At 37.7% G+C, this 21322-nt stretch overlaps 2 protein-coding genes across 3 annotated transcripts in view; both read left to right on the forward strand.

Annotated features, from left to right (window-relative positions):
• The first annotated feature begins 75 nt into the window (after positions 1-75).
• LOC121740572 (phenoloxidase-activating factor 2-like) lies at positions 76-9423 on the forward strand. Its single transcript, XM_042133308.1, has 9 exons — positions 76-96; positions 2060-2181; positions 3875-3977; positions 4423-4611; positions 5250-5361; positions 5951-6056; positions 6379-6554; positions 8738-8902; positions 9215-9423. The coding sequence occupies exons 1-9, from the start codon at positions 83-85 to the stop codon at positions 9383-9385; spliced, it is 1158 nt and encodes a 385-aa protein (XP_041989242.1). The 5' UTR covers positions 76-82; the 3' UTR covers positions 9386-9423.
• Positions 9424-20285: 10862 nt separating this feature from the next.
• The window catches only part of LOC121740265 (phenoloxidase-activating factor 2-like), a 35496-nt gene continuing 34459 nt past the window's right edge, over positions 20286-21322 (forward strand). For both annotated transcript variants that reach the window (XM_042132918.1, XM_042132919.1), the window contains exon 1: positions 20286-20425. In XM_042132918.1, the coding sequence (XP_041988852.1) occupies positions 20295-20425 (131 nt within the window). In that variant the 5' untranslated portion in view covers positions 20286-20294. The remainder of the gene's footprint in view (positions 20426-21322) is intronic.

Genomic DNA, 21322 nt, shown 5'->3' on the forward strand with positions numbered 1-21322 from the left:
TATAACTAGTTATGTTTTCCTCATGACATCTTGTGGTGCTGACCGCAGTCTCGGTTCGGAACCGGTACCACACGCTGCCCCAATGGCCGTTCTACAGTAAGCTACTTTGCTATAATATTAATATTATCATAAATAATCATCAATAACATTATAAATTACAATTTTATCAGCTAATTCTATGGATCATCGCAGTGGCATAAGGTTAAATTCTAAAGCGTTGATATTATTTATTTGTTTCTCGTATTTATAAAAAGATAAAACCGGAGTCAATAAATTTTTATGATTTAAACGTTATTCGAGGTCTGTTTTACAGATTATTATTAATGTTTATTGCACATTTGTCTCGAAAGATTTTTTAATAATTTTTGATTCATTTAGATACCTACTGTTGGCGCTTTTTTTTGTTTAAATTAGTTATTTTTAGATACTGCAATTATAATAATTAAAACATGTTTTTTTGTAAGGTTAAGGATTCCGTTGTTCTGAAAATACTATACTAAATGTGTAAAATACTCGTGTCGCTGTGTTTCTTGGTTTCTTGCCAAACACAGCCAGGGCAAATAGTAGAGGAGTAATAATATACAAAAAAATATGAATAATGAGAACTATCGAAGAGTAACAAGTCAAAAATATATTAGGTTGGGGAAAAAGTTTCTTCGCATTTTATATAAAAATCAAATGGTTTTTTTTATTCTTAAAGTTTATTTACAATTGACTAAAGTATTATTATACTTAGGTGCCATTTTGTTCGATAACTTTTGCCGTCTTGTTGGTAGGGAGTAGGGACATGATCCCATTGCTATAAAAATTTTGGGGCTTCTGATGAAAAAACTGCAACAAGTGGTTTTGGCAGTCCTCTTGTGATGTCAACCTGACACTGCCTAAGGAATTCTGTAGCGACCGAAACAGGTGGAAATCTGAAGATGCAAGGTCAGGACGGCGGATGCATTAACACATCCCAGCCAAACTCCCGTAATTTTTACTGAGTGGCTAAATATGTGTGAGGTCTAGCGTTATCATGGTGAAAAACCACACCCCCTTCTGTTGATTAATTCCGGCCGCTTTCTCTTAACTTCTTGCTTTAATCTCATCAGTTGTTCGCAGTACAGTTCAGAATCGATGGTCCTGCCTGGCGGTAACAGCTCATAATGAATAATGCCCTTCCAATCCCACCACACACACATCATCACCTTGTTACGAGTTAACCCGGGTTTCGCCACAGTCTGTGAAGCCTGACCGGCCTTTGACCACGTTCTTTTTCATACGTTCTTGTCGTACGTGATCCACTTTTCATCACCAGTTATCAGCTTCTTCAAAAATGGTTCGGTTTCATTACGTCGTAATAAAGAATCACCAATGAGTACACGGTTCATTAGGTTTCTTTCAGTGAGCTATTGAGGCATCCAAGTATCGAGCTTTTTTGTGTATACAGCTTTTAAAAAAAGCTGGGTACACAAAAAAGCAGGACCATCGATTTTGAACTGTACTGCGAACAACTGATTAGATTAAAGCAAGAAGTTGTGCGAAAGCGGCCGGAATTAATAATGGGGATTGATGGTCTTCAATTATTATTAAATAAAAATAAAAAAATAAAAAAAATCTTTATTCCAATTTTTAACATTACACAACCACAATAAACAAAAAATACAAAAGAAAAAAAAAGTGTACATAAGAGAATGAGAAAAAAAAAGAAAGCACTATCCTAAAATAAAAGTAACAAAAATTGCATATTTAAACAACATAATATTTATGGCAGTGCAATGCCAAAAAATAAGGAAAAGGGGACCGCTCAGGTTTTGACAGCGACAGTCGCCGCTGTCCCTGGTCTTCCGCGAACCCCTACCCCCATAAATCGAGTTACGGAAAAGAAATAAAATAGTTTAAATACAAAAGGTCGATATTATATATAACATACAAGAACCTTAAGGTATTTGTTACAATATTGACATGGTGTAGGGAAATGTTTATGAATAATGTTAATTATCATAAAAATGATTATTAGGTAATTTGCGTCGACTCTACGTAAAGTTTTAAAGATTTGATCAAATATGAATTTCAGATTAGCCCTCGTGGGCCTCCTGTGTGCTGCCGTGAGCTGCCAGGAGCCTAAATCCCTCAGGTGGGTGATGCAGCAGGTCGCGAGCGAGACCAAGAACAAGTTCAACGATGACCAGAAATATGGTAAATCAGGGCCGGATTTATATTTTTTATGAGTATAGGCCACTTTAATTTTGCTGCCCCTATGTACGAACTCTGCCGCCATCCCAGGACGCTGCCGCCCCCCCTAGGACGCCATAGGAAGCTACCGCCTATAGGACATGACTAATATGCCTATACATAAATCATGAGTTGTGGTAAACACTGTCAGATTTTCGACGTATTAATAGCGCTAACGTTATAACGGGCTGCTTTAGGGTTCCGTAGTCTACAAGGAACCCTTAAAATTTCGGTCTGTCCGTCCGTCTGTACGTCTGTCCGTCTGTCTGTCCGTCTGTCCATCTGTCCATCTGTCCGTCTGTCTGTCCGCGATTTTGCTTAGAGACTATAAATAGCAAAGCTGTAATTTGGCATGAATACATGTAAGTATATTAATGATGCCGACAAAATGGTACATAAAATCTTAAAAAAATATTTTTATGGTACTTCCCCTACCTACACATGAGGCGGGGGATGATTTTTTTTCTCGCATCATCATGGGGTGTTGTTGGATAGGTTTTTTTAAAATATTATAAGTATTTATACTTAGATAATTTTTCCGATTTAGGGATCCATTTGTGAACGATTAAGTTTTAAACTGGAAAAAAATCGTTAAGAGTCCAGTGTCCCCCCCCCCCCCCATTCTACCAGCTAAACGGTTGCTTCTGGAAATGTGAAAAAATTCACGGGAGTAGGAACTATGCTGAATTTAAAAGGAAAGCTACGGACAGACGGACAGACCGAAACTATAAGGGTTCCTTGTTGACTTCGGAACCCTAAAAAGGAGGAGGTTCCATGTTTGTAGATTATCCCCCTTACTAATAAAAAATAAATAAATAAATAAAATGTCTTTATTTCAGGCATAATTAATGTACCCATACAGATACCAGAACAAGAAGTGATTTTATGACTGGACACCCCTTTACAGTGTCAACATTATTTTATTTTTACATAATATATAAAATATTATGTAAAAATAAAATAATGTTGACACTGTAAAGGGGTGTCCAGTCATAAAATCACTTCTTGTTCTGGTTCATGTGAACAGAGATCCACCGCACGTACATTAGATTATTGTAGTAGTCGTCAGAGATAGCCGCGAGTATCCTATTGCCAGAGCTGCGCAGTCTCTGCCGAAATGCAGCCACCCGAGATCTAATGATAGCAAAAAAGTCAGGGACTCCCGCCTCCGCACACATACCCGAAGCACTGCAGCTTCGCGGGAGCCGCATAAGAGTTCGGTATGCATCATTATACTGAACTCTTATACGGCTCATCGTCTTTTGTTTAAACGTTATCCACAGCTGGCAGGTGTACATGCTAAGGCAATACGCCTTAAAAAGTGTGGTTTTAACGTCCCTGCTGCAGTTGGCAAAACGTCGAGCGATCATGTTAGCTCTGACGGTAAGAGCCCTGCGCTCTCGCTCAATGTCAGCATCATCCTCCAGCCGGTCAGTCAGCAGGTGATCTAGATACCGGAACTAAACGTTGTATAAGCTTTGAATAGTTATACAGTGTTTTGTTCCTGTCACACAAGTGACATTTTTAGTTGGATTGAAGAAAACAAAACACTGTATAACTATTCAAAGCTTAAACAGCGTTTATTAGTAAGGGGGTATATGTCCAACGATTACTCCGCCGTTTATATACTGATTTTCTGTTTTTTTCTAATTGACAGATTGCACGACCTCTGAAGGCAAGAACGGGTTCTGCGTGAAGAAGGCGCAGTGCGACACTCCCACACAGAACGTCATAGACCCAACTACGGTCTTCACTTACAGGTATGTTCAGCTTATGGCGGATTATTGATTGATTGTAATTCAGTAGCCCAATTATCAGGGATCATAGGCAATTAGAATTTTGTAACCTAGATGATGTTGATGATGTTTCTGATATAGATATCAGAAACATAATCATTATTAGTAATAAAAAACGATTTAGGCTTGATGCCCAAAAAAGAGTGGGATTTTTCCAAAACAAAAATGGTAGTATAGAATATGATGATCCCAATTTTTTTCCCTTAGGTTTTGTTTCTTTGATAGACGTGACACCTTCACCTCGTGCATACGTATAGCCAGGGTTATCTCCCAACTGTTGGAAACCCTTTATAAATGAGATTTAAGCAGTCGCCATTCGTATGTCCCAGTAACTGAATAGTTAGTACTACGTAAGTTACATTCATTGGTACTTACTTAGTTTGTAACATGTTCGTAATGAAATCTACAGGGGTAAAGAATGCCACTTCCTGGAGGAATGCTGCGAGAAGAGCAAGGTGATCACGAAGACTCCCCCAGGGCCCTACAAGCCGCCAGCGCTCTGCGGCATTAGCAACCCTGGAGCCCTGTCCTTCAGAGAGACAACCGACCAGAACTTCTCTGATTTCGCCGACTTCCCCTGGATGGTCGCCATACTCAAGTGAGTTTTGTCAAAAATACTTTCATAAATTTCGGCAGTTTGCAACGGGCTGCCTCTATCGATTTTTTTAAATGAAATAAGGGGGCAAACGAGCAAACGGGTCAAAGCAACTTCCGTCGCCCATAGACACTCGCAGCATCAGAAGTGCTGCAAGTGCGTTGCCGGCCTTTTAAGAGGGAATAGGGTAATAGGGGAGGATAGAGAAGGGAAGGGTATAGGGGAGGGTAGGGAAAGGAATAGGGTAGGGGACTGGGCCTCCGGTAAACTCACTCACTCGGCGAAGCACAGTGCAAGCGCTGTTTCACGCCGGCTTTCTGTGAGAACTTGGTATTTCTCCGGTCGAGCCGGCCCATTCGTGCCGAAGCATGGCTCTCCCACGTATAAAATCCTCATATCGGGCAGCATACTAAATCCATTCATTGTTTTTCTACTAGCACTGACGACGCAGGCATACTTCACCTGGGTAGGTGAAGTAGATTGTAGCGGACCAAACGATGTCCAATCTTAAATCGCCCAATTTAATTTTCTAAAGTCGGCGCGACATACATGAGTACTAAAATGTCATCGTCATAACTCAGAGAGAATGGCTAATAGCTTATCAGAAATGTGATCGTGTCACGTGTGTTCCTCATTTCCAGAACGGGTAAGACCGATTGGGACAACGAGGACTACATCGGCGGCGGCAGCATCATCAGTCCCTCTGTGGTCATCACCGCAGCCCACAAAATCGACGACTACAACCCCGGACAGGTAACATTACTAATGCCAGTTTTCACCAACCGTCTCCTAACGCTGAGTGATCCCTAGCAGTCTTTTAGCGGGCCCTAGACGAGCAATTTTATTGCGTAATATTATTGAACGTCTAGGAGTATTGAACATCGTGCGCCTTCAATCTAATTATCAAATAAACTATTCAATAAAGTTGAAGCGTTATATTGCACATTACAATAATTGATCGTCTAAGGGCCGGCTTAGGATCATCTATCTCTCAAAGCAAACATGTTTTTGAAAAAAAATGTTTTACAAAAGTTCTTACGCCCTGGACGTAGGTGATACGCAAACATATTTTATGAAATCTTGATGCATTTATGTACCCTCGCCGCTTGATGCCTAAGCGTTAGGAGGCAGTCGGTGAAAACAAACAGCCATGTCTTGTTTTTTTGTTTTTATTTGAGATTTTTTTACTTTTTTATTTTTAACATTATGACGCACTTGTTTTGGAACCTTCGATAAGTCATAAGTATATCGATACAAGATTGTGCGTCCTATGTTAATTTTTTCTCACATTTACATCTCTTTCATCTAATTTACTGATGTAAATCCTATCTTGTTATTTCAGATAAAATGCAGAGCTGGAGAGTGGGACACGCAAGTCACGAAGGAGGTTCTCCCTCACCAAGACAGACTTGTGAAGAAAATTGTCCTTCATCCCGAATTCTTGAAACGTATGTCTTGCAAGTATTTAGCTTAGCTCCTTTTTTATAATATAATATCACATTGTAGCTCATACATTAAATTTTGTTTCACCCTCGACCCATATCAAAATCGGTATCGATGGACTCAAAAAATGAGGAGGTTTCTCATTTCGACGATTTTATATTTAAATGCGGATAACTTCATCATTTACTAAAAGAAACTTAATCATTGACTAAAAGATTTTGAAGACTCTTCTCTTGGAAAGATTTTCCAAAGGTGGTCCTACGATAAGGAGATACTGTTTAAAGTAGATTTTTGTTGAACATTCTAATAACCATCATGATTTTGCAGTCCATGCACACAACGACGTGGCGCTGCTGATCCTCAGCGAGCCCTTCACCCTGGCCCCGCACGTGGGCGTCGCCTGCCTGGGCCGCATCATGCCGCCCGCGGGCACCGAGTGCTACAGCATGGGCTGGGGCGCCGACATAAAAAAAAACACCAGCTACTCTGGAATTCTTAAGAAGGTGCTTTTCTTTTTCAACTTTTTTTTACTTTTCCTAGAGATATCTCTAGGAGAAGTCAAAACTGTTAACTGCAGTTTGCTTTTAATGAGTTAGGGATTTTATCGCGAAGCACTTTTCTCGTTCTCAACTTTTCGCCTGATTTTCAGCCGTGGTTACGGGTGGTCTGAGCTGAAAGTCTTAGAGATTCCTAGAATCATAAGATTTTCCCCAGACCGGCTTAAAGTTATCGTTGATTAAATTTTAAGTTATCTTAAGACTTACATTAACTTAACGAGTATGTCAGCAACGCAATCAGTTGCTTTGAGAATATTCATAATTTCGCAGTATTGTGAATATCTGGTACGATACGATAGATTTAGAAGCATCGTGGCATCGCTTCGGTAGCTCTACTGTAGGAATAGACCAATCCCTGGCGCCAGGGGCGGATCTACTATAAGGCTTTTTGGGCTGCAGCCCAGGGCCCCGCGAATACAGAGGGCCCCCAACCGAACTGAAACCAATAGACGATATTGTCAATAATAAAAATTATCCAGAATTAAAAAAAATCCGATCATAAGGTTGGCGCATTGTCCAAATGCCGTAGACGAACATATAAGGAATGAGTGCATTCAGTTAAAATACTACTTACTGCAGTATAAGACTGAGTCTTACACCTCTTGCAGTGAAATTTTTTGGATAATTTATGAAAAGAAACTTGTTGATGTTTTCCCAAACTGCTATACCATCTTAAATATTTTTCAACGATGCCGACCACTAGCTGTGAATCAGAGCCATAGAGAAATATAATACACGGGGAGCAGAGCGTTCTTTCTCCGTTGTCGTATATATACTATATAGAAAATAAATACAGGACCACAATGTCATCATTAATTATCAGTTCTTTCGATAAATTTCGATTTAACAAAAGACCTACAGTGCGATGACCAAATAAAAGAATTTACAGTTTGTTAGTTGAACGCGCTAATCTCAGAAACTACTGGTCCGATTTGAAAAATTCTTTCAGTGTTAGATAGGCCGTTTATCGAGAAAGGGTAAAGGCTATATTTTATCACGCTAAGACTAATAGGAGCGAAGAAATAGAGGAAAATGTGGAAAAAACGGGGAGAAATTATTTGACAGGGCTTATTTGAACGCGCTAATCTCAAGAACTACTGGTCCGTTCTTATCTGTGCCAAATAACAGAAAAATTCCTCCAGTAGTTCGTGAAATTTTTTTTTTGAGAATTTTTCAAATCTGACCAGTAGTTCCTGAGATTAGCGCGTTCAAATAAGCCTTTTCAAAAGGAAAATGTTGAAAAAACGGGAGGAAATTATTTGAAAGGGCTTATTATAAAATTAGTTAATTTCCTCCCGTTTTTTTCAACATTTTCCTCTATTTCTTCGCTCCTATTAGTCGTAGCGTGATAAAATATAGCCCATAGCCTTTTTCGATAAATGGACTATCTAACACTGAAATAATTTTTCAAATCAAACCAGTAGTTCCTGAGATTAGCGCGTTCAAATAAGCCCTTTCAAATATATTTCCTCCCGTTTTTTTTTCCACATTTTCCTCTATTTCTTCGCTCCTATTAGTCTTAGCGATAGCGTGATAAAGTATAGCCTATAGCCTTCCTCGATAAATGGGCTATCTAACACTGAAAGATTTTTTTAAATCGGACCATTAGTTCCAGAGATTAGCGCGTTCAAACAAACAAACTAAATAACAAACTCTTCCGCTTTATAATATTATTAGCATAGAATATACCTACATCACTACAGAAAACAGTTTCTTGTCAAAATAGCAATTAGTTGAGTAATTAGGTAGGGCCCCTAAGCAGTATTAGCCCAGGGCCCCACAAATTCAAGATCCGCCCCTGCCTGGCGCTCTGACTAAATAATTGAAGACGTGAGTGGAACAATCGAACAAGTAACATTTCGCAACATACGGACAATAACTCATTTTGCCCTAATTATTTTAATAAAACTTGTGATTTATCTACTTCATAACAGGGAAGTTTTTTCATGTTACTTACCCTATTCATCCACTCATGACTCACGTCTTGAATAATTATGAATAGCAATGGCTCAGTCTGGCGCAAGTGGTCCTAGTTGTATCTTAACATGATATTATAAAGTCACAAACACAAGAATGTGTTCTTTTTCGATCAGAATTCATTAACAATACAATACGTATGTTGTTTTCAGATTCTCCTAAAGCTAGTCCGTGACAAGCAGTGCGAGATCAACCTGAAAAACACGAAGCTCGGCTCCACGTACACCCTGCACAACTCGCTGACCTGCGCCGGCGGCGAGGAGGGCGTGGACACGTGTGTCGGTGACGGAGGGTCACCGCTTGTCTGCCCTCTGCCGGTAGGTTTCACTACTTCTTGCGTAGTAGTTTGTATGCAAATAACATGAGCTTTCGTGGTAACGGTAATGCTTGGTACTGACATACGGTTTGGCTCGATAGTTTAACTCCAAATCGAGCAATAACCACCGTGTGGACCACCGAAACTGACAGCTCGAACGCTCGCTTCGAGCCGGCTCGATGGAATTAAATATGTCAAATATGTCATTTCCTTCGATTTGGAGTAAAACTATCGAGCAAAACCGTATGTGAGTACTTAGCATAACGGTTTATTTAAATATTATTAATTTTGACTACCTTTTCGTTTTTTCCAGGATCCGTCTCGGAAGTCAACCAGGTATGCGGTGTACGGCATGGTGGCTTACGGCGTGAGCTGCGGCGAGAAGGACGTGCCTGGAGTGTACGTGGACATCCCCCAAGTGTACCAGTGGGTGAAGGATCAGATGGTCGCCGAAGGGCTACCGAATACCCAGTTCGATTATTGAAGTCAGCAGAATGAATAAATACTCAGAATTTAGTTATATTTTTTGTTGTTTCTGAATTTCTCAATGCCAATTTGTAAGGTCCGTCATACAGTTAATGCCATTTTTTCGGATTGGCAACGGTAACCTGCTACTGAGTACCTACACTCTTAGCTAATTTTGGGATTGTCTTGTTAACAGAGTTCTGGCAGCATGGGAGAGCCATGCTCCAATAAAATATGAGCCTAAGCTGACTAGCGTAAATATTATATCATATTTAAAACTAAGGCTGCGTTTCCACTGAAGCGGAGCGGAGCTTAGCGGTGCCCGAATTGACCAATCGTGCTATTCCAGCGGAATGATTGCGAAGATTTCGAGCATGGTGATTGGTCAATTCGGCACCGCTAAGCTCCGCACCGCTCCGCTCCGCTTCAATGGAAACGCAGCCTTAGGGCTTGTTTCACCACTTCTTGATAAAGTGCCGGATAGGCTATCGACAACTTATCTTACAGATACTCCATACTCTAAGCTTCAATCTGCTCAGCTCAGCTTTAATCTGTTTTTAATATATATAAATGATCTGCCAGAAATAATAAAATATGACTGCAGTATGTTCGCTGACGATACCACTCTGTTGATAAAATGCCCAAGAAATATATTAAATGACGAATTGCAAAATGAAATAAAAAATGTTACAAATTGGCTTCAAACTAACAATCTTAAGGTAAATCTAGAAAAAACAAAAATTATTAAGTTTTATAAAGAAACTATAGACGAAAATAAAAGTTTAGAAAAGAAAATAATGCCAATTAAATGTGTATCATCAGCCACTTTTTTAGGGATACATATAGATAAAAACCTGAATTGGAAAATACATATAGATAAAACCTGCAATAAACTTAATAGATTCATATTTGCGCTTAAAAGAATAAAAAATATTGTATCTAAGGAAGCCACCTTGGTAACTTACCATGGTTATGTCTCCTCATCTCTAAGGTACGGTCTGATACTATGGGGCAATTCAGTGGATGTGAACAGGGTATTTATAGTACAAAAAAAATGTATACGAGCTATGGCAGGAGTAGACAATTTCACTCATTGCAAACCGCTATTTCAAAATTTTAAAATTCTGCCACTAGCGTGTTTGTATATACAAGAATCTTGTCTTTTTGTAAAGAAGCATAGTTTTTTATTTGAAAATAAAGGCAATAAAGAAACCAGAAACAAAAGAAATAAAAACAAAATAAATATACCAACACAAAAATCAGCATTAAATAGCAAAAACGCTTACTGTATGACGATTAAAATATACAATAACCTGCCAGACAATATAAAAAATGACAATAATACTTATGCTAAGTTTAAGAAGGCGCTATTTGAATGGCTATTACAAAAATGCTTTTATTCAGTACAAGAATACTTTGACGATATAGCAGTATTAACAAATAAATTTAAATTTACTTTTAATATATAGAATAGGCATGTGACAATATAAGACAATAATTTATTCGATCCAGATTACATTTTAAGAAATTATGACATTTATATTATTTATTTTTTATTTAACTTGTAGTATGACATTATATAGAATTAATTTATCGGTGTCGTATGAAATGATTCCGACATGTATGTGATTCTTGTGGACCTGATTAATTTAATAATTATTATACATATGTAATATCTAATTCTTTTTGACATATAATGTAATTAGGTTTTTAATGAAGACAATGATAATGAAATGAGTTCAATCTAGTAATATGTTATAAAATGATAAAATATGTTAATGATTTAATCTTTTCAAATAGTTAAATAGCGACGGTTGCATGCTCATTAGAATAATATAAGATTTAAATCAAATGTTTAAAATAAGACAATATTTCCACGCCAGTGAGGCAGAAATTTTGATACTATAACTAATTATAAGAACCATTGTTACAAATTTCTTGGAAATAAATATACTATTCTATTCTATTCTATTCTATCTGTAAAAAAAAGTTGTGGAAAGCTTATCCAGCACTAATCAGGAAGTGGTGAAACAGGCCCTTAAACTTTATTCAGAATAAATTTTTACAAAATATGTATTCTTACTACTGGTGCCCACCACCGGTTCGGGAACTAACCCGGCGAGAGGAGCCAGCGTAAGAAACTAGAATCATGCCGGAGGCTCTGAATATAGAAGGTTAGGGGATTTAAAGCTAGAGAACAAGGTTGTGACCTCCCTTTTGCAAGTGTCCGTAAGCGTTGTATCAGTTACTTCTGCATTCGAATTTGATAAAATTTGGTTTAGAAATACTTTGAAAGCCGGGGAAGGACATGGTATAGTTTTTGTTGCGAAAATATGTACGGTTTCCGCGCGGAACACTTCACTTTCGTTGTCTATCGATCTAAGGATCGCGCGTAAAAGAGACAACCCTTTGGCTCTTAGGCCAAAACACTATACAACCCTTTGGCCTTTAGGCCAAAACACAATACCGCGTTGCGGCACCGCACCGCAAAAATCGGCGGCAAAAAAATTCAAAACTCGTAAAAAAACTGAATTCCGCCAAATTTGGCGTTGTGGTGCCGCAACGCGGTTATGTGTTTCGGCCCTTACACGTATAGGTATTATGACGTGTGCTGCAATTCAGGAACAGCGGGGATTTTGGTGTCGAATAAAACAGAGCTGTGAGCACCGTGTATGTATATTATGTACATGTTAGAGGCAGGTGAGGCTGCGGGCTTCAGGCGTGGAGGTGAGCTGGATGGCGGCGCTGAACCGGTCGCGCCATACCTCCGGGAAACGCACCCGGGATTCTGGTTCTGGGAAAAAAATTAAGCTGGTGAATACAAGGCCGGCAACGCACCTGCAGCTCTTCTGATGTTGCGAGTGTCCATGGGCGACGGTAGTTGCTTTCCATGATGTTAACCTTTTGCTCGTTTGCCCCCCTATATTATAAAAAAAACACTCGCCAAATACTAGGATAGTTAATGCTTAATGGTCAGTTTATCACTGTCAATGAACTTTCTACTCCTCCTACTACCTTTAATTTCTCCCATCAGCTTCAGCATATTCTTCGGGCTTAGAGATCAAAAGATTTTCGTGATTGGATACCGCCGAATCACAATGCGCAATCTCGAATTCGGAAACTTCATCACACGATATCCAATAAACGCTCGCGGTGCTAGGCATTGACCAATGACCGCACGGTAAAGTTTCCGAATTCGAACGAACGGCAATCGTCCTGCTGGTTCTTAAAAATACATACCTTTTTCTACTTTTTCGACTTGCTCGGTTTTGGAGGATAAAGCTGGGTACGCCGAGGGCAGGTACTGGTGGCTAGAGGACGGGCATCCTACGTGCGATCCGATACTCTTGATCCTGGTCGACACCACGTATTGCGAGAGGCACACACTTCGCCTCAGTATACTCATAATATTATCTTGAGGGATCCGAAGAAACTTCTTACGGCTCTGAAAAAAGCAGGGTTCTTAATGTTAAGCTTTTGAAGTCGGGTGGAATGTGAATAGACAGCATGTAAAAGGCGTCAGGTAGGTTTTGAAACGTTTAACAATAATTTTAAATGAGATCAAAAAGTAATATTGTTTTATGAGTTTTTTTAAATATTTTTCTATGAATTCCGTACCAGTTTGTTTCGAAGCTATTTCAAAACTGACAGGTAATTTTTTTTATCAACACTTTTGGTTGTCAGACTAGTATTCAGTCCCAAAGACACTGACTTCCATTATACAAGTACGTTGGACTTATGATACTCACCTGCTCTTTGTGCCTATTTGAAGCGGAATCAGCGCCCCCAATGCGGGGGAAGAGAACTAAATCTGTTGCTGTCGCTGATTCCGCTTCAAATAGGCACAAAAAATAGCTGTCATTTCAAAGGGTATCATCAGTCCAGCGTACTTGTATAATGGAGGTCAGTGATTCAGTCCCAAAGAGGATGACTTTCAGTCCCTAATCAGTCAAGACTTACAAAGATAGTGCGCTCAGGGGCGTACAAAGCAGAAGTGTACTATTGATTAACTGTATCGTGAAACACTTTCGCATTTATAATATTAGTGTCGATATTTAATCAAATCAAACTTATTTATTTGTATGTTTGTCTTACCACGCAGTTAGTGCTAGTAGGTAAGTACAGTTTATGAGTGTAGAAACTCTCTACAGTCAACACTCTACAACACACTACAACTGCTCTACACCCATTAATAATGAAAAGGTTTGTTTGATAGTGCTTCGTTGTGCTAAACGTTGCTGTAGTTAAAGCATTAAACGTTGAGCATTTAAGCCACATATTATATTAGTAGAAGTTGTAGACTGTTAAAATAGTTCCATTGGAACTCTACAAGTACTCAACAAAAACGCTGGCGCCAGTGCCTAATTCGTACAAGGCCACAATGCAAGTAATGAGCCCACTCATTGTTTTTCAAAGGTCACAGTTGTATCAATAGCTAGATGACAGCCGCTACGTTGCGTTAAAATTCGTTTGTCGCACGGAAAACGTACAAATTTCCCGGATAAAAGTATCCTATTTCCTTTCGCAAGACTCAAAGTATCACCATACTAAATTTCACCAAAATCGGTTTAGAGACAGACAGACACACTTTCGCATTTATATAGCTAATATATTAGAATGTAAGTGTATAAATAAATACTAGCTATTTGACAGAGCTTTGCTCGGTATTCGATAAGACACGAATAAAATTACATTTTCTAAAAAAACGATTCCTAGCTAGATCGATTTATCGCCCCCGAAACCCCCTATACATATACTAAATTTCATGAAAATCGTTGGAGCCGATTCCGAGACTCCAATTATATATAATATAGTATATACATATATACAAGAATTGCTCGTTTAAAGATATAAGATAAGCATTATAATATTCTCTTAGCATTTCTCGTATTTTAGTATTGAGCACAGGAGCAAAGCAGCATTTTATTTCCTTTAACCGTACCGGAAATATTTATGCAGTTAAGAACCTACAGTCAACAGGAAGTAATTATTCGAGTATATGTATGTTTAAGGTAGTGAAGGTATGTAACTTCACAGGCTAAGCAACCGCTTCTTATAATGTACAGTCGGGTTTCGGTCCAAATAATAAAGTCTTAAGCTAGCTTCAGTCTTCAGATGATTTAAATATTTATAAATACAATAAAGGTCGTCTGTGGGTTTTTCGCACCATTTAAGGTATTTTAAGGTAAGTACATCTTAATTTTAGTAAAGAAAATTAAAGTTACAAAAATTATTGCATATACTTAGTAGTTAAGAGGATACACCAGGGGCTAGAAAAATGAAAAAAAAAGTACGTGTACTATCTATATAGCTGTCTCCCTTACCTCAAGCCTATACCGCAGAACGCGATAGAGACAACTGCAGAAAATCAATGATTCGTTGTCCCCTGATTCCTTCTCCATTCCTTAACCGATTTAAATACTTTTTTCATTAAAGATTAAAGAAAGGCTTGAACTGTGTTCCTATGTTTTACTTTTTTTTGGAAAATCTAGCCAAATCTGTTTTCTGGATGTTTGAACACAGCGGAAAATCTGGCCTTCTTTTGGGTTTTTGAACGTTCATATCTTATTTAATAATTAAATTATGAAAAAAAGAAAACATAGGGACATTGTATTAGTGGCCGTAGATATTCAGGCAAAAAATTATAACTCTACTAGCATTATCCAGGGAGGAAACAGGGGACAACGTTTGTATGGAAAAAAGGGCGGTGTGGACTCCTCTTAAACCATCGCATAATAAATTTTACGTTCGTAGTCAGCAAGAATTCTACTTGGAATAGGCCTTTTTGGTATACTCGATATGTCCAATGTCCATATAGTAAAAATTGGCCAAATGCGAGTCGGACTCGCACACGAATGGTTCCGTAGTCCGTACTGCCGTACAGTTAAATATTAAAGCAAAAGTAGGCCAAAAATTGTATTGTATGTATGGAAGCCCCCTTAATTTTTTAAAATTATAATATTATTATTAATAATGTAATGTAAATATATAACTGAGTATTTTGAAAACATTTCATCAAACGTTTAATTACAGAGCATAAAATAGCAAAAAAATCAAGTTTCTTGTATGGAGCCCCCCTTAAATATTTCATTTATTTTGTTGTTATAGCAGCCAGCAACAGCTGCTATACATAATCTGTGAAAAATTCAGCAGTCTAGCTATAGCGGTTCTTGAGACAGAACCTGAAGACAGACTATAAGGACAGACTCAACAAGGACAACATACACAATGACACAATGTCTATTACGTTATTACCCTTTGGGAACGGAACCCTAAAAACATTTGTTCGGGTTTTATCTTAAAGGTTTGGAAGTGATTAGTGTAGTCTGTAGAGACATTCTTACTGCGTATTTACTACTGAGAAGTTGGCACAAAATAATATGTTAATAATATCATTTTTCCTTAAGTAATAATGGGTCTGGTTGTAAATAAGTTTTTTTACGGTAACGCTTGTGCATTGCACTTACGTGTCAATATAGTCAAGCACATAATAAATGAGAAATTGGTAACTGTACAAGCTAAAAATTAAAATATTGGTGCCTACTTAGTGACTGCTTTTTACTCCAGTCTTTAATCTTCGATATTATACTTAATGATTGCTAAATTAACAGGGTTTAATATAAGTAATATTATGATAATAAGCCCTGGCTTAGCACTTAAAATGGAAGTGTTTTCTAAACAAATCACGTTCGCAATGTTTATCGAGCAAATTCTCAATAGGATAACTAACCAACTACATAATTTTTGATTCACTTTCACTTTTTATCGATTTTACCGCTACATCGAGAGAATTGTAAACAGACTAAATTTTAATCATCAGAAATACTTAACAAGTTAAAGTTGTTGTCATAAATAATAATTCATTTAAGTTTAATATTTATTAACTGTGTTTGAAAATAACACTAACGCCATAGAAAGTAAATAAGTTAGTAAATAAAACACATATTAAGTCATAACCCTAAAGTTATACCTACATTCAAGATATCAAGTAAGCACAGAAAAACCTACATACATATTGCATGGATGAATCTAGAATAATTATAAAAATTATACCTGTTTACTTCACTGGTAAAAATAACCACAACAACCACAGACAAAAAAATTGCACGTACGACTTGTAGCGGGCATCAACCCACAGTAAAATAAAACATGCAAACACCAATGACATACACTGGCTGGGAGCAGTCCGACTAAAATATAAACAAACTTGTTAACATAGTTAACACTCACGCGCACGGTCACTTTAAATTAGTATCATTACAATGCACTTTGAATTCTTGTTTGTTAAGTTATCGTATTAAGGGGAGGTTATTCCTAAATTAGCAGGCCGATGTCTGTCAGTGCGAATATCGACGTAAAAGACATTAAAATAACATTCATATCAGCGCGCCTTGTACAGTGGCGGTTACGACGATCGCCGCGTCCATGATAGGGCGAAATAGGAGAAAAAACCTTTTTACTTAGATAAAAAATAGTATAACTAAACATGTATCCGTACATTTCCCTGTAAAATTTTAATAGTAATCGAACTATCCAAATTATTTTTTGATTGAGTCCCTGTAAGTCCTATAAAACTGAAAATGTTTTTAAAATCGAGGTTGTTTCGGATTTTTTTTTTATCGAGTAAAATTATCTGTATTGTGTTTCTAACCGTAAAAGTCACTAGTTAAAAGATGTATCTATACATGTATATATTTTTCAGTTTTTTTAATGACGCTTTCTTTAAAAATTACTCATTCTAGAAACGTGAATTTGGAATAACCTAGCCTTAAGTTACGAAAACAAATAAGTACCTACGCTGAGAATTTCGACATGCTATATTCGTTGATTATTAAAGTATACATGAGTTTATGAAGTTTTAATAATCAATATGTAAAATAACAATTGATAAAGCACTTACCTATAATTATTCTGTCTACTCTGCCTATATTAAAGTACTAGATGTCCCGCGCGGCTTCGCCCGCGTAAATTGGGAATTTTACAGAAACCGTACATTTTCCCATGAAAAATAGCTATACTCTCTTCACGTGGTCTACTCTATATAAGTGCCAAATATTGCCATAAAAATTGCTCCAGTAGTTCGTGAGGTAAACCCTTTCTAATATTTCCCCCGTTTTTCCCACATTTTCCTGAGTTTCTTCGGTCGTATTAGTCGTAGCGTGATAATAATATAGCCTTACTCGATAAATGAGCTATGTAACACTGAAATTAGAAATAAGTTTTTAAATCGGATCTGTAGCTCCTGAGATATGCGCGTTCAAGCAAACATACTCTTCAGGTTTATAATATTATAAGTATAGATTTTTTTAATTATCGCTTGACAAACTCGAGTCTCGAATCTCGATCTAAAAGACTATGAAAAGTACCAATAACAGGCTCATAATCATGGGACGATGCATGGTATAATATGGTAGTGATGATGATGATAAATGTAATTTGCATAGTAGCTTAAGCTTTCCGTTCTTAAAACATTGCCGAAACTCCCAAACTTGTATCTATAAAGAATCAGGAGTTCTCTCAGCACCTTCCGAACCACGGTATACCAGGTATACCTCGGTGCAAAATCTTACTTGTTGGTAGCATATACTTAGAATACTTCTCACGAAACCGAAGTCACCACATGTTTCCCTATAAATTTTGAGGAGGTCCCTCGATTACTTATGGATCCCTCATCAGATCACCACTTTTGTGAATATAATACCAAATTGGGATGATACCCTATATACCAAAAGAAAAATTTTGAAAATCGGTTAACAAACGGCGGAGTAATCGTTGAACATAAGAAAACGGTCGGTTAAAATTGTAGCCTATGTGTTATTCTGATGTATAAGCTATATTATTGTAAAGTTTCATTAAAATCCGTTCAGTAGTTTTTGCGTGAAAGAATAACAAACATCCATACATCCACACATCCATACATCTATACATCCAAACAAACTTTCGCCTTTATAATATTAGTAGGATAGGATTAAGTACTATTCTAAGTCACATGTAAATGTCGAGAAATACAAAACATTAAGTGCGTGCTAACCATTACAATAATATTATAATTTAAACAGGACTCGGTTCTTGTTAACATAAGATTTAAGAATATCAGAATTCAGAAATCTAGGTAATAAAGAAACTTTTCTGAAGTGTCCTGTGCAGTGACGGATTAACCCTTAATCAAATTAAGCAATTGCCTAGGGCATCACGTCACCAGAAGAAGGACAAAAAACATCTGTCCTTAGGGCATCACGTCTCACCACTTAGTCTTCACCAAAAACCTCAGCTAAAAAAGTTTCTAGAAAATAATTACTAAGTTTTTAGGGCATCAAGTAATCTTAATCCGTCACTGGTCCTGTGAGATCGATGACCTATAATCGAGTCCTAAGTACCTATGTGAAGTACTTTATAAAGTATCTACTACCTAACTACTAAGTACTAACGAATTGTCCTTGTAAAATAATTATATTGTTTTGATTATTAACTCGTCGCTAGTAATAATACGAGTAAATAATCAAATCGTATTATAATCATAACATCAACATCGGAAAAACAATTGATTCTAATAATTATAATTGGACACAATAGATGTGTACACTGTACAGTGTTCTTCCATTAGACAACAATAATAATTAACATCATAAAGTGCACGTTGTAGACAATGTACCGTAGAGTTCGACTCTAGCTAGGCATCTCTACTCTCTAGTAGGGCCAGATTTATTATTTTTTATGAGTATAGGCCACTTTAACTCTGTCACCATCCTAGGACGCTGCCGCCCCCCTAGGACGCCATAGGACGCTATATATATAAATATATATATATATATATTTATATATATACATATACAGGGTGTAACAAAAATAAGTGATAATACTTTAGGATGTGTACGTGTTCCTTGTAGAGAGTTCACTGTGAAAATAGCAGCTCTGAAAGACAAAAAAATTTTTTCACTTTTGTATGGGCAAGGGTTCGAGCGTCACGAGTTTCCCCATACAAAAGTGAAAAAAAATTTTGGTCTTTCAGCGCTGCTACTTTCACAGTGAACTCTCTACAAGGAACACGTACACACCCTAAAGTATTATCACTTATTTTTGTTACACCCTGTATATATATATATAATTGGAATCTCGGAATCGGAAAATATTAAATGATATATGTTTGTTTCTTTTTTTAATTCCGGATACATAAATAGCAGCCCTCGTACCTCTTTAGATTTAAAAATAATACTGTTGTCAATAGAAATGTGTTTGTTGTCTAGGAAAATGGCTTGTAACAGCAACTTGTGAAAATGAATAAATTATATTTGTAACGCTTTACAGCCTTTAAGTTTTAAGAAATACCTTTTAGTATTTTAAACAGCCACGTTCATTTAAAGCCTTGTTGAGCTCAAGGTTATGGTTAAATATGGCATCCATTTTTGACTTTAACCAAAGATTTAACATTTTGCATTGTAGTTATAGTTAAAGTTACAGGTATAGCTAAAGTTAGTTGGTGCAACCCACCCTAAAGAAATACTCTGGCTATAATTCTCTTCTAATTTCACATAAAAATACCTTACACCGTAAACAAAATTAGATTGACTCTAGTCATCCTGACTGCAGACAGGATTACCTTTACCTTATTGGTAAATATGGTAATTGGTAACTATGCTTCGCACTCGAGAGGGTACAGAAGATCACAGGTGCTAGCGGGGAATACTAAGTATGTAAATACAGTGCCGGTTTTAACACTACCAGCGCCCTGGGCGAGATTTTTTGTGCGCCCAGGGTGCTGGTAGTGCTTAAAAAAATGGCCATTGTTTGCCTTCAGCGCCCCTTTTTCCCGGTGCCCTGGGCGGTCGCCCAGAGTCATAAAACGCCGCGTGCGTAAATATCTACAATGGATACAAAGGTCTTATTGTTTCTTGGTTTCAGGCAACGAAGGTCACTGTGGAAGGGACGTAATGGAAAAGTATGAGCCGCCGAAGTTTTGCGGCATCAGCGACCCTGGCGACTGTGCCATGAAGTACAACGGCAAGGATAAGGACATCTTCGCCGGCTTCGGAGACTTCCCCTGGATGGTGGCTCTACTCAAGTAAGTGTATAAAGCTGGCAAGAACGTGACTGCTGAAAAACAACTTCTAGAGATGCTGAGGGACCTATCACTTAAGGAGTGAGCACACTGAGACGGGGCTCATCGTAAAAATCCGCCTCCATACAATTTGTATGGAAGCGGAAATCCGCTGCGCCCCGTCTCAGTGTGCTCACTCCTTCATCAGACAGCGGTCGCGCGTTCAAGCACTTCAAGCGTTCTGCGTTTGAGCGGTCACTGGTCAGTCACACAGGAGGAATTTTGACTCGGTCAGAACGCCCCGTGTTTAAGTATCTCTATACTATAATCGGCCAAGTGCGAGTCGGACTCGCGCACGAAGGGTTCCGTACCGTTAGAGCGCAAATAGGGAAAAAAATGTGTTTTTTGTATGGGAGCCCCCTTAATTATTTATTTTATATTAATTTTATTATTTAATATCAAAGTAATTATAATTGAGGATTTTGTGAAAATTTCAAGTGTTTATATTATGTTGCCATTACGGATTACGAGTAAAAAAGACCAATAAAATAACGTTTATTGTATGGGAGCCCCCCTTAAATATTAACTTTATTTTCTTTTTAGTATTTGTTGTTATACTTAGCGGTTACAGAAATCTGAAATACACAATCTGTGAAAATTTCAGAAGTCTAGCTATAGCGGTTCTTGAGTTACACCCTGGAGACAGACGGACAGACGGACAGACAGACGGACAGATATTGAAGTCTCAGTAATAGGGTCCCGTTTTTACCCTTTGTGTACGGAACCCTAAATAATATAACAAAACACAACACAAGAGTACGCAAAGCTGCAGACCGCTTGAACGCTTGACCGCGTGACCGCTCTCAGTCTGATAGGTCCCTGAGGGTGAGTTAACATTGCAACCTTGCAGGGCGTTTAAAT

The sequence above is a fragment of the Aricia agestis genome, chromosome 3 (genome assembly GCF_905147365.1).
Source record: "Aricia agestis chromosome 3, ilAriAges1.1, whole genome shotgun sequence".
In the NCBI taxonomy this organism is placed as follows: Eukaryota; Metazoa; Arthropoda; class Insecta; order Lepidoptera; family Lycaenidae; genus Aricia; species Aricia agestis.

What these genes read in the sequence shown, in the direction of transcription:
- LOC121740572 (XM_042133308.1), top strand. An exon ending in CAACGATGACCAGAAATATG is followed by an intron (nt 2,182 to 3,874) that starts GTAAATCAGGGC and finishes TCTAATTGACAG; the next exon opens with ATTGCACGACCTCTGAAGGC. An exon ending in ACGACTACAACCCCGGACAG is followed by an intron (nt 5,362 to 5,950) that starts GTAACATTACTA and finishes TTGTTATTTCAG; the next exon opens with ATAAAATGCAGAGCTGGAGA.